The following is a 15,000-nucleotide window of genomic DNA, read 5'->3' as shown; positions in this document are numbered from 1 at the left end:
AACACGGAGAAAAAAAACTGAATAGTGTTCGGTCAACGGTCAATCATAGCTATATATATATATATATATACACACACACTGATTATTGAGAGAGACAGACACAGGAAGACAAACGGACTCATACACATTAAAGATTAAACGGATATTTAAAAATAAGTGGCGATGGCTCTTGCCCCTTCGTACCAATATTTTCCAAGAACATTTTCTCCAAAGGTTCTAATTCACAGCAAGGAACCTTGCACGAATATAAAGTCTCAACATTTCAGCTCTTTGGGGTCTTTTCCGTCATTTCAGATTCTGAAAAGTTTAGCTGAAACTTCTAGGATTACAGCATTAGAAGCAGCTTTGGAAACGACAAAATTTCCAACACCGGTACCCATAACAACGACAGCACAACTGACCGCAAAAACAACAGAAGCAACAACAACGACTGAGTCGCCGACATCACCCCTATTAAGTCCATCTCTATTATTATCACCAACAACAGTGAAAACAAAAATAACAACAAGCACAACTGCAGCAACTTCGAGGACCTCGACAGCGACGACTTACCTGAAAACTGCAACAATATATACAATAACAACTGCAACTGCAGCAACCACTACTACCACAACAACAACAAACACAAAAACAGCAGCAACGATATCCTCTTCATCATCAGTATCAGCCTCATCATCACCACCAGCACTATCATCCACTGTAACTTCTTCATTGATACCAAAAACAATACCAAAACAAGCGACAATATCACCGACATCGTCAATGCCGGTAAAAATGACACAAACATCAGACCAGAATATCTCAAATTCAGCTGAAAGAGATAAGCAAAAGACTTATTGTCATGCTTCTGCAGATATATTACAACCAGTGGTACTCCAAGACAAACAATCGGAGGCGTATTTCGGTGCATTTTCAGCATTTGGCAAAGCAGACGATAAGCAAACATCACACAACGGTTTACTCATCTCTCAGATTGATGCATCTTTTAAATGTCTTTACTGTTGCGGTGGTCCCTCAGCTCCAACTGGCATCAACAAGTGTCAAAATGACGATATGGTGATGCTTGAGGTAGCTAAATCGAATATACTTGAGAAACACCTCCTCTCGAATCGGAATCATTCTTGGTTTGGAGGAGATAGAAGATATGGACATGAACAAACTAATGGCGTCTATTACCCGACCGAATGGTGTGATAACATGTTGCTAAAACATCATCCTGTTATGGATTTCACACCTTGCGTCCAATTTAAAGATGAACCGCATCTGGTAGAGAATAGTTCGCCATTAACATTGTCATTATCCTCTTCACCGTGCTCTGCAACTTCATTAACAGCAGCATCCTCAACATCAACCTCATCGTTATCGTTGTCATTGTCACCACCATTACCCCTACCACTATCACTACCTCCCCTACCAGCTTCGTCGTTATCGCCACCATCGTTTTTATTACCGAGATCGGCAGCATTTCCCCCTTCATCTTCCTTAACACCATCTCCATCACCATCATCACTATCCCCATCATCCTCAACAGCAGCAGCTTTGTTTACCACGACGTTTTCATCGTCACCAACTTCGTTGTTATCATCGTCACCATCATCGTTTTCATCTTCATTTTCATTATCATCGTCGTCTGTGTCATCGTCTTCGTTGCCATACACCGGTTACCATTTTCATCATAGCCAACAAGACGATCACGATCCGACAGAATCAAATACACAACCTCAGATTGCCCCATCTGCCCATCTACCAAGAATTCTCTCAGTTCCGCTGACAACAGGTATTCGAGACAATCCGCCATCCTCGCAGATATCGTTACAGCCACCTCTGCATCTATCTTCTTTTCAATATCAGCCACCATCTCCACCTGCACATCCACAACCATCATTACCACCACAATTACAGATACCACTTTCACCATCTCCATCATCACAACCATCCAACACAACAACAATAAAAACATCATCATTATCACAATATCGTCCGCCCCAGGCTCCTGCGCCACCGCCATCATCAATGTGTTTCTATAGAAGACAATCTTTAGTTCACTACAACCGTAGACCATTTTTGAACGGCCATACTTCAAGCTTAGCCAAACTGAAAATCAAAAGGGGGAACTATTTGAAAAGAAACGACTATTCGAAGGGTGTTGCTGCCTTCGGCCGTTTGAACTTTTCAACCACTGCTGGCGGCATCGGCTCTACAACTCAGAACGGCTGCTATGCCCAGCGGTCAACAGATGTGATTTACAAAGTACCATCACAACACCAGCAACCTTACATTGAGAGGCGTCAAGTTCAAAGAACTCGAAACTTCCACTGCCCTTACTGTGTAATTTCTTGCAGTAACAGGGGCCAATTACAGGGTCATATCCGAATACATACGGGTAAGTTACTTTTCAATTAATCTTCGTTTCATGCAATTTATGAGATAAACTGTTTTCATATTATATACCTATCATATTAAGGCGGCGAGCTGGTAGAATCGTTAGTACGCCGGGCAAAATACTTAGCAGTATTTTGTCCATCTTTACGTTCTGAGTTCAAATTCCGCCGAGGTCGTCTTTACCTTTCATGCACTCGGGGCCAATAAAATAAGTACCAGTTGATCACTGTAGTCGATGTAATCGACTTACCCTTCCCCCGAAATTGCTGGCCTTCTTCAAAAATTTGAGACCAATATTATATAACTGAGGTTAGTACAGGCGTAATTCTTAAATAAAAAATCGTGACCACAATTCAATAAAGGACTCAATACATTATATATATAAAGTGTTTATATTCCTTTAATTTATAAAATATAATCTTACAGGAACGTGACTGTTTCCACGTACCATGTCTAATCACACATGAAATGCAGTCACGCAGCTATATCCCTCTAAGGTCACTTGTTAAATATATTTGCCCGTCTATGCATGCGTGTATGTACGTATGAATGTATGTGCGTATGTATAGTAAATTTAGTATTTAGTGATTTAAAGGAGAATTTTTTAAAAGTAGTTAGAAATACGTGTGGTGAAGTAAGTTAATATTCGTCTATTGCTAATATTATTTCAATTATTAAGGCGGCGAGCCGACAGAATCGTTAGCACGTCGAGCAAAATGCTTAGCAACATTTCGTCCATCATTATATTCTGAATTCAAATTTCGCCGAGATCGACGTTTTCACCCTTTTGTAACCGATAAAATAAGTAACAGTCGAGCGCTGGGGTTGATGTAATCGACTGTCTCCCCCACCCCATGTAACAAAATTTGAAACCAATATTATTTTAATTATTCTGACCAATATAGTAGAAGTCTACGAGCATGTTTTATGAAACTTTCTAGGAGTTTAGATTTAAGTACGGTTGCGTAAGTAGAAACGAGATAATCCAGAAGTTGATATATAATAGCACACGCAAAAAGCAAATTTAAAAGAATAATTTACCGAGGAAAATTGCTGAAGGACGCATGAAAAATAATAGTCAAGTTAGTGTTGAAATATTTAATGCAGTGAGCATTTAAAAGAAATTCATTAGAAATATTTATGAAACTCTGTGCGTCTGTAGTGGTAGTGGTGGTGGTGGGGGGGGGGCTGCAGATGTTTGAAGGATGTACCAATTGAAAAATTCAGATGACTTTAATTAATCGAAAATCTCAAACTGGATGTATTTACTTTTCCTCTGTTCTTAATGCTGCTTGTTATGCAGGACTGACACTATAAATATTTCACGAAGCTTGCAAATTCAGTCAGGTACATAGAATTTCTGGTTGAGAATTCTTTAAATTTTAGATTATTGCTTGCAAGTAAATAGAATAGAAATTTTAAAATAATAATAATTACAATAAAATAAACACAGGAAAAGGTTAAGCAAAAGGTCGTTGTTTTCGAGAAACCCTATGATCAAAGGCCTTCCAGTTATGACCTCTGCATTTTTAGGACGATAAGATGTGACTGACACAATGTATGGCTGCTATTTCTAGCAATTTCAATTATCACAGAGGGCTTCTCGTTGGGTTGTTATGCAAAGGGGCATTTCCAGAATATGTGATATAGTATAAGTAACTTAAAGACGCGACGTTGAGTGAATTTGAGTGTTCAGATGGTACATGGTGAAAAGCCATTTAGAGAATAAAGTTTAATGAACTGGTAGAATGGATACAATGAGAGGATGCAGCCGGCCAATGAAGTAGAAAATTGGAGTAAAGGTTTTAATTGTTGGGTCTGGAGAAAAGAGACCTTCCGAGAGTAGTGCAGTTGATGCTGTTAACGCTCCACTTAAACTGCCATCACCTTCTGGAAACTTATGGGCAGAGAGGAAGTTCCAGGAAGAGAACTAGGTTCTGGAGAGGAATGTCAGGGCATTGTGTCGGGGCTGGGGATATTAGACGCAGCAAGAGAGACGGGGGGGGGGGATTTGAACTCAGAACGTGAAGACGGGCGAAATGCCGCTAAGCATTTTGTCCAACGTACTAACGATTCTTTTCTACTCTAGGCACAAGGCCCTAAAATTCTAGTGGGGGTGTAGTCGATTAGATCGATTTCAGTACGCAATTGGCACTTAATTTATCGACCCCGAAAGGATGAAAGGCAAAGTCAACTTTGGCGGAATTTGAACTCAGAACATAAAGACAAACGAAATACCGCTAAGCAATTCGCCCGGCATGCTAACGTTTCTGCCAGCTCGCTGCCTTAGGCTCCAAGAATATTAGAATGAAGTACGTAATGTATTTTAGTTCAGTTCTGTGTTAATTCTGTCACTTTTTCTTATTAATAATTCATCGCTGTTACATCGTTATTACTATAACTATCAAATCTACCCATCTACGATGGAGGCGTAAAATGAGGGAGGGCATTCATAACAACAGTATGTCTTGAGAAATGTGTAAATGGACTTGATAGATTACTGGTTGATGTCTTAGAGAAATCACATTATTGTTGGTGATACAGCATTCTATTGAAGCTATATGACACGTGTTCTCGATTCACTTCCGATTCACATGTAATGACGATTCACTTCCGAACTGAAATAGGCTCTGTATCATGAATGGTTGTGTGGTTAGGACTCTGTATCATGAGTGGTTGTGTGGACCACTCCTAACGAAAGCCAGAGCTTCATTTGACCACTACAAGCATTAAAAAAAACGTGTTCACAAATTCAATTAAACCTTGGGAGAGGCATTATGCCGGTAATAAACACACGCACTGGTTCAGTCCTTTATTAATTTATAAACAGTATATAGTTTATATATATAGTATATACTGTTTATAAATTAATAAAGGACTGAACCAGTGCGTGTGTTTATTACCGGCATAATGCCTCTCCCAAGGTTTAATTGTATTTCTTTCAACACACGTATCCACATCAAGAATCTTGTTCACAAATTTCCTTATTTAAATTATTAACCATATTCCTTTCGATAATATCAATATAATGACAAAACTTCTTTGTACACGATACTTTCTGTTTGGTAGACACTAATTTTCAAATTACTGGAGTTCGTTGCTCTACTCATAGCAACGTATAACTAGTCGTGTGTAAACATCGGAGTGGTAAAAATACACCTACACAATCTAAAGTCTGGACCTGTGAATGCGCAGGTGGAATCTTTAGGGTTACAAAAAGCCAAACTAAGACTTACCTCTCACTGTTCTATGAGAATAATGTCTGGATGTTCTGGTACCATGGGTGATTTTGATTGACAAAACTGAGATATAAACAAGAGCCGCTTCGATTAGCCGTCTCGAATCCTGCTCGAGACTGTCACATTTCAATAACCACTAAATAACCACACACACTATATACTGACATACTTTTTCCCTTTTATTTTCGCTATTAAGCGTCCTCGCGACCCCCTTCATATGTACGATGGAGCCACGAACTATACGATGAAAATCAAGAGTTACTCGTGTTCGATAAATTTTAAATAAAAATGTGAAGGTGGTTTATCAATTCAAAAATCAATATCCACGAAATACTCATACTTTCTGAGTTTTTAATACTAAAAACTTTCCTGACGACCGTCTTAGTAATCCCGCAAAATATTGTAACTATTGGTCCAGCCTTCTGGCCGTGAAGAGGGAACAGACAAAGAGACCGAAAGACGGACAGACAGATGGACATAACGCCCATTATAGTAAGATAGCAAATCTACCCATCTACGATCGGAAATAAAGGGATGGTATCGCAAATCTAAACCCTCTAAATTCACGAACTATACGGGGTGAGGGGAATCCAGGGTTAATCCTCGTCGCCGGAATTTTAACGAAAAAGTCAAAGGTGATTTATTAACACAAAACTCAATATCCACTAAATAATCACATTTTTTCACGTTTTTTTTTCGCTAAAAACCTTCCTGATTACTTCCTCAGTCCAGCCGTTTGACCGTGAAGTGGGAACAGGCGGACAGATAGACGGATATAACGCCCATTATAGTAAGATTGTTTAGTTTGGAACCTTCATTTGTTACCTACCTGCTGTGAAAACATCCTTTCAAGCTGTGTGGTTTCAATTAACAATGAATATTCTTTTCTACTTTAGGCGCAAGGCCCGAAAATTCTAGGGAGGTGGGGCAGTCGATTAGATCGACCCCAGTACGCAACTGGTACTTAATTTATCGCTCCCCGAAAGGATGAAAGGCGAAGTCAACCTCGGCGAAATTTGAACTCAGAACGTAAAGACAGACGAAATATCGCTCAGCATTTCGCCCAGAGTGCTAACGTTTCTGCCTACTCGCCGCCTTATTAACAACGAATATTCGTCTATCTAATTCTATTCAATCCAATAAATGAATGTATATTTAAAAAGTATATAACATCTAGAAATGATAGGAATCCATGATTTCTTATACAGGCGTCAAAATTCCTTTCCACCTTGTATATTTATACAGAAGGAAACAGCAAATTCATGTGGTAGCACTAAATAATACGGTGCTATTCTTTTAAACGCCATATCTATTCTTCTTTCCTTGCATTCAGCGATTAGCAAATATATTAATAATCAGCGTTTTTAATGTTAAAAAGTTATTTTATAAATAAAAGAAATCTACATAATAAACCGTTCATTTATTTGAAAGAGTACTGTATTTATTCAATGTTTTTTTTATTTTTTGACGCCATATTTATTCTTCTTTGCTTGCACTCAGCGAATAGCAAATATAGCGACGCGACGTAAGTAAAATGGTGAAATTATAAGACTAAAAGATACAAATTTCTAATATAAGATGAATGATGTATTATTTTTGCAATATATCTCTATTTATATTTATTAATTTAATAAATTAACTTTCCATTACGTTTTAATATTAAAAAAAAAAGAAATTTTTTAACTTAGTAAATCACTTCCGTATCACGGACGTCTGTAATCTACTAAGCTAGTACTTATCTCTTATAGCTGTGGGGCTTAATGGATGGTAGAAACATCTCCACTAATAAAGTGCGCCATTCTTTCGCATAAAAATTTCACCGCAAGCTAATGAAACTTTCGTCAATATAGTGCTATCTTTACTCATAATATCTGAATATACCACATTTGGTATCTCGGCCGTAAAGTGATATTTTTTAACCATGGTATTGGATCGTGGTGGTGTTGTTAGTTGTCTGATATACCCTACCGTAAATATTCGGGTACTTAACCATTATTCACAATTTTCCCCAATCTAATATCGAAGATAACCTCACTTGTTAAAGGAGATACAAATATCTGGAGATTGGCAGGTGTTGTTTGTGTACGCAGTAACACGATCGCTTGGCTAAGAACTAAAATGAAACCCGAGTCCCCCTCCTTGTGCTGTTGCTTTTTTCTGTCTCAAACTGAATCTTATAATTTCTAATATCAATCTGCATTACTAGTGTTAATCGGTCCTCACGTTTGTGCGGAGATTGTGGTTGATTTTCTTAACTATTCTTTTAACTAAAGCGTGAAGCATTTTGTCAATATTAAAAACGAATAAGGACGTCGGAGTGGCAGAGACGTTCAGATAAAATACTATTTAGCACTAAAACTGACATAATCGACTGTCTTCCCCAGACATTTGTTGTTTGTGCCGGTCAAAAAATATTTGTTCCAGTTCTTTACGTTGCGTTGAAATCCCGCCAGAGGCACCTTTACCTTTCACCCTTTGGGGGGTTGATAAAATAAAGTACCAGTCAAATACTAGGGTCAGTGTAATCGACTAGTAAGATTCCAGCAAATTTACTGCAAATTTACCCTTCATCATGCCGGGCTCGATTGACGTTTCTCTCAAAATGGCTGGCCTTGTACCAAAATTTGAAACCATTATTATTGAGTGAGAGAGCAGCGCATGCCATCAAAGTGACACTGGGATACATATATACGAAGCTCAATATACCCATTATAACTACTCGTCTGGTAAGGGTACACCAGGCACACACATCTCAAGCAGATGTGCGCAACATAGTGATCTCATATCAAGATATGCAACACATGACCTTGGAGGTAGGGCCTAGTTAAAATCTTCTTCAAGTCGAGTACACCATCCCGCTCAAAAGGTCTCTGAATAAGGGTTGTTTAATGATGATGAACGAAGCACCCTTGTTTCAAGAGGTGAATTGTACAAAGAATTCTTTTCAATACATGGCTACGATTTTCCCCCACTAGTCCTGCTCATGATCAGAGATGTACATATTGTCAGCCACCAAGGGACATGCTCAGCTGGCTATGGTCAAACAACTGGCAAGCAAATCTGTGGTATTGAACAGAATATTTGCTGTAGCCCATTTTTTAACCCAAGACATGATCTATGCATGGGGAACACTGTAAAAAGCCTTCTTGTTATCTATCCAAGCGGTGCTAAAGTTTCTGCGTTTGGATTTGCAATTTTCAATTACCATTTTATCAATCAGTAATTGGTCCTTACATCCATCTGAACTCCTTTTACATCTCTTATGTTCCACTGGGAATAACTTCCTATTGTTCAAGAATTCATATGCTCTATTCGCTATTATAGATGTGAATAGTTTATATATGGCAGTGAGGCATGTTATGGGTCGGTATTTTGTGGAGTTAGCAGTTTCATTTGCTTTTGGTAAGAGATATGTAATACCTTCTATAAGGCACTTTGGGGCTTTCGAAGGGTTGGACATGACTTCATTGAGTGCTACGGCTAAGTTGTGGTGGGTGCACATTAAAGAGTTTAGCCAAAACTTTTTGGAATCTTATCTATACCTGGGGATTTCTATTTCTTTGACTTCACTTCTTCAGATGTTATGTTCTGCCATTCTTGATATTTGAGGTGGACATTGACCTCTTCTATGTCCCAAAACCCAATGTGCACTCTGATTAAACTCCTTTGGATTACTCCAAATGGTTTTCCAAAAATCTTCAGTTTGCTGCTGGGGAAGAGGTGTTTTCACAATAATGGTATTTTCCCCCAGTTCCCTGTAGAATTTTGCTGTGTTCTCTTTGAATAATAAGTTTAATCTATGGAATTCTGAGCGTTTTTTGTATCTTGCCAGCCGTTTGGTTTTTAATTATAGTTTTTGTTTGAGGATTTCAATCTGTGTATCCTCTCTTTTCTTCTAAAAGTCATGTTTTGCAATTATTCTTATTAGTTTGTTGGGTTTATTAGTTTTTCCTTTCCTTGCTTCAAGTAGAAAAGATATATCTACTCTTAGTTGGATTATTTGCTGGTTTATTCTTTCCATCCATGCAGATTGTTTGTGTACATTGCACGTTTTTTTGTCTCTCTCTAATTTTGGTATCTCATTTCTGAGTTGCAACATGAGCAGCTGAGTAAATGAGTTGATCAATCACTCCGAGGGCATTTTCTCTACTATTCTCAAGAAATTGTCGTATCAGCTTTTCAAGTGCTTGATCAACTTCTTTGATTACTTTTCTGTTCTTATTAGTATTAATAATTTTGAGAAGTGGGGTTCTTTCGTAGAAAAATTGATGTAGTTGTATTAGATATTGTTCTAGTATTCCATCTATTATTATTATTATTATTATTATTATTATTATTATTATTATTATTATTATTATTATTATTATTATTATTATTATTATTATTATTATTCAAGGCGGCGAGCTGGTAGAATCGTTAGTGCGCTGGCTGGACGAAATGCTTAGCGGTATTTCGCCCGTCGCTACGTCCTGAGTCCGAATTCCGCCGAGGTCGACTTTACCATTCATCCTTTCAGGGTCGATAAATTAAGTACCAGTTGAACACTGGGGTCGATGTAACCAACACATATCCTTCCTCAAAATGGCTGCCCTTGTGGAAAAATTTGAAACCATTCTATTATTATTGAGTGAGAAAGCAGTGCATGCCATTAAAGTGACACTGGGCTATGATGCTTCCCCACTACTTCTGCTCGTGATCAGAGATGCACATATCGTCAGCCACAAAGGGATACGCTCAACTATTAAGCTCAAACAACTGACAAGCAAATCTGTGGTATTGAGCAGAATATTTGCTGTAGCTCGTCATTTACACCAGGAAGAAACATGTACATGAAAACACTTCTAATCAGTTAAGATCAGAAACCATGAGAACTACTGCTGGTACTGCATTATTATCATTATCATTATTATTATTATTATTACTATTATTATTATTATTATTATTATTATTATTATTATTATTATTATTATTATTATTATTATTATTATTATTATTAGTGAGAGAGCATGCTATCAAAGTGACACTGGAATAAAATATACGAAGCCTAGTATACCCATCATGACTACCCGTCTGATAAGGGTACACCAGGCACATGCATCACAACCATATGTGCGCGACATGGTGGTCTCATGTCAAGATAAACAGCACATGACCTTGCTGGTGGGTCCCACTTAGAATTTACTTCAGGTCGAGTAGCCCATCCCGCTCAAATGGTCCCTGAATAATGGTTGCTTAAGGATGTTGAACGAAACACCCATGTTTCCAAAGGTGAATTATTCAAACCCCAAAGAGTTCCTCTCGACACATGGCTATGATGCTTCCCCACTACTTTTGCTCGTGATCAGAGATGCACATATCGTCAGCCACCAAGGGACATGCTCAACTGGTTAAGGTCAAACAACTGACAAGCAAGTCTGTGGTATTGAGCAGAATATTTGCTGTAGCCCATCTTTTATACCAAGACAAATCAATGTACATGATAACACTTCCAATCAGTTAAGATGAGAAGCTATGAGAGTCACTACCTGGTACTGCATCAGAGCATTTATTATTATTATTATTATTATTATTATTATTATTATTATTATTATTATTATTATTATTATTATCATCATCATCATCATCATCATCATTATTATTATTATTATTATTATTATTATTATTATTATTATTATTATTATTATTATTATTATTATTATTATTATTCAGTAGTTTTATTTTTATAACGTGCTTTCACTTCACTACCGAGCGCAGCTCTGTGCGCCTTGGGTATGTGCTGTGGTTTGCTGTGGTGCTCTTATGTTTACTGTATTGAAAGTGTTTTGCGTAGAATGTGTGCAGTACCCAGTAGTGCAATTTTCTGTATGTTATATATATTTGTAAGTCCTGGTGTTTTTGTTATGTATTTGTCTGAATATTTTTTTATTATACCTAAGGCACCTACTATGATAGGAATTGTTTCTGTTTTTAGATTCCACATTCGAGTTATCTCTATTTCCAGGTCTTTGTATTTTGAAAGTTTTTCCATTTCTTTTAGAGAAACGTTGTCATCTGTTGGTATTGATACATCAATTAGAAAGCATTTTTTTTCTTCATGATCTTTGACAACTATATCTGGTTTATTTGCCTTAATTTCTCTATCTGTGTGTATTGGCATATCCCAGAGTATGGTTGCTTTCTCGTTTTCTGTGACCTTTTCTGGCGTGTGTTTATACCATCTTTTTTCTGTTGTTATTCCATAGTGTTGGCATAGCTTCCAGTGTATACAGGTCCCAGCTCTGTCGTGTCTGTGAATATATTCCTTCTTAGCCAGGACTGGGCAGCCAGAGATAATATGATTTATTGTTTCTTGTCCATCTCCGCATATTCTACAGTTACTTGTTATATTTCTTTTCATTATGTGTTTTTGGTAATTTCTGGTGGGGAGGCTCTGGTCCTGTGCAGCAATTAAAAATCCTTCAGTCTCTGCTTTGAGTCCTGAGCTTCTCAGCCATTGCTGGGATTTTTCTCTGTCTATTTCTTTCGCATTTAGTTTAGCCCAGTATTTACCATGTAGGGGCTTTTCTTGCCATCGTTTTATCATGGTCCGTTGCTGTTCTTCTTCTTCTTCTTCTTCTTCTTCTTATTATTATTATTATTATTATTATTATTATTATTATTATTATTATTATTATTATTATTATTATTATTATTATTATTATTATTATTATTATTATTACAGTGGCGAACTGGCAGAATCGTTAGCACACTGGACAAAATGCTTAGCAGTATTTCCGCTGTCGCCTAGTTCTGAGTTCAAATTCCGCCGAGGTCGACTTTGCCTTTCATCCTTTCGGAGTCGATAAATTAAGTATCAGTGAAACACTGGGGTCGATGTAATCGACTTCTCCCTTCCCCACAAATTTGAGGCCTTGTGCCTCCAGTAGAAAGGATTATCATCATTATCATCATCATCATACGGCAAGTTGGCAGAATAGTGACCGCCCCGGACAAATCGCCTAGCGGCATTACTTTCAAAATTCCGTGGAGATCAACTTTACTTTTCGTCCTTCTGGAGTCGATAAATTTTAAACACCAGTCAAATACTGGAACCGTTATAATCGTCTGTTTCCTTCAGCCGCAACTCATAAATTTCTGGCCATGTGCCTGTCTTAGAAGTAACTATTGTTGCTAAAACCAAGATAGTCCAGAATCATACAAAATGTATTTGGGTTTTTATCTAAGTCCCTTTATCATTTGATCTCAAATTCCGACGGGATCAACTTTGCCTTTCATCCCTTCGGTGGTCATTAAAATAAAGTACCAGTATTTACAATGATGTCGACTGAAGTGACTCTACCAGTCCCCTGTGTGGTCATATGCAAATGTAAGAAATCAGTATTAGTGTCGTTAATTTTATTGTAATTCGTTTGTTAATTCTTTGCACCACCACCGCCACAACCCTTGCATCTTCTATAGAGAGGCGACAAGAGAAAGGTGTAGAAAGACGTCGAACACATCGGACAAAGAATGTACTTGAATTCGGTTAAATAGCAATAATAGCGAATAGTCACAATTGTGTTTGTTCTGGTGCCTTCTTAGCCAATGCTGATGGCTTTTAACTTGTACTTAGTGACTGCTGGACAATGGGGCTGGTACAGAGAGGAAGGGAGGAGAAAAGTGGCAGGTTGAGGAGACAAAGGGAGAAGGAAAGCGGTTAAGTGATAGATAGATAGATAGATAGATAGATAGATAGATAGATAGATAGATAGATAACACGAGAGAGTTAGAGAAAGAAAGAAAAACGTTGTAAAAACGAATGGTTGAAAAGAATAGTAGAATAATGGAGTGCTTGAGGCAATAATATTATTGGAAATAGTGGAAGAAGAGGTTAAAAGAAAGGAAAGAGAGGGAGAAGTGCATATGGGAGGAAAAGGATAATTGTTTAAACCGTGAGCGAAAGAGAAAGAGATCATAAGTAACAGAAAATAAATTGAAATAACGAAAGCAGTGGCTGTTACAGAAATAGAGTGAAGAGTAAGTTTGTGGGGGACGAAAGAAAGAGAAAGATACGAAGAGTGACAGGAAAACAGAAAGTTAGAGGAATTTTTACAAAGACAATAGTTTATTTTTTAAATTGAATGCATTTTTATTTATTGAAGTCAGTGAAGGAGTCTCTAAAAATAGTTGTTAGATCTTCACATTGCAACACGAAAAAAAAAAAAAAAGCAAGAGAAAAATATTTTGCTCGGATGACTACTGATCTAGGTCTGATTTGGTTGGTGAGGGTAGGGATGGGCAACCTGCAAGTTTTACATACGATATCGACCAGAGAAATGTTTAGAACGATGCTAATGATGGATAAGACCCAGCAGTGCATTGTTGCTGCCATTGTGGTTGAGGGTTATTGAAGGTAAAGATTAACGTAAGCGAAGTTTAAACATAGAATCGAGAATGTCAAAAATGCATTCACTTTTGTACATGAAATGACTAGTCATGGATCTATTTCAAAACGGGGGCACCAGTTTTCATTTATGTTTTATGTAGTGTTTTTGGTACCGAAAGACTTTCAAACTTCGTATACTTATCTATTTTGTGTTATAGAACAGAAAAAAAATTTTGTATTCGAATTTATTTCATGTAAAAAATTGTCTTATTTCGATAATTTCTACTAATCACTGACGTCTATTCAGTTGAAAACAGTTAGCGCTGTAACGGTGTATATCGTATTAATCCCCTAACCCTAACTAGACTGTTAACCCTAACCCTAACCCTAAAACTAACCCTAACTCTAGAATCCGAACTCTAAAATTGTTACACACATAGATACGCACAGCGTAATTTATTATATAAACAATATATGCGTATAAATTACGATTAAACCGGATGAAATATGTCAGGGAATAACATTTTTATGACCGCCCAGCAGTAACTCTATTCAGCTGAATAGACGTCAGTGATTGGTTGAAATTACAGAAATACGACAACTTTAACATGGAATAACTTGCGATGTACGTTTTTTTGTTAAGAAGACTAAGAGTAAAAGATGTTTTATATGACACATTCTACCAGTGTCCCAAGTTTCAAAGTGTTTCGTTAGTGTTTCGTTAAGAAAATACTGGTGCCCCCGTTTTGCAATAGATCCCTAGTCGTTGCTCTAAAGCAGTTTAGGAGTTATAACCGCTCAAGTGAGTATACATCTCTAACTAGCGATGTATCACGGATTCAACTTAGGCCTCATTCGGTTTCCATAAGTTTTCTCGAAACAGTATATAGTCGGTGCTTTATTGACTTGGCCATTTCCACTGTTTCTCCTGACAGAGTATTGAAAATAAAATAACACAACACAAATAATACTCGTCTTAAATACTCATTGAAAGTGGAAAACTGTCATTGTTAT

At 37.3% G+C, this 15,000-nt stretch overlaps 1 protein-coding gene across 2 annotated transcripts in view; it reads left to right on the top strand.

Moving 5' to 3' along the window:
* Positions 1-15,000, top strand: part of LOC106871731 (uncharacterized) — a 47,488-nt gene that overhangs the window by 3,809 nt on the left and 28,679 nt on the right. The window contains exons 2-3 of one of the 2 annotated variants that reach the window (XM_089348106.1): positions 1-2,383; positions 12,343-15,000. The exon at positions 1-2,383 is cut by the window's left edge and continues 1,017 nt beyond it; the exon at positions 12,343-15,000 is cut by the window's right edge and continues 753 nt beyond it. In XM_089348106.1, coding sequence (XP_089204232.1) covers positions 163-2,383; positions 12,343-12,365 — 2,244 coding nt within the window. In that variant the 5' untranslated portion in view covers positions 1-162 and the 3' untranslated portion in view covers positions 12,366-15,000. The remainder of the gene's footprint in view (positions 2,384-12,342) is intronic. The other variant, XM_089348105.1, reaches the window with a different exon arrangement.

This window comes from Octopus bimaculoides, chromosome 2 (genome assembly GCF_046866305.1).
Source record: "Octopus bimaculoides isolate indiv1 chromosome 2, ASM4686630v1, whole genome shotgun sequence".
Lineage (NCBI taxonomy): Eukaryota > Metazoa > Mollusca > Cephalopoda > Octopoda > Octopodidae > Octopus > Octopus bimaculoides.
The sequence above is the reverse complement of the archived record's forward strand: the minus strand, read 5'-3'. Positions and strand labels throughout refer to the sequence as shown.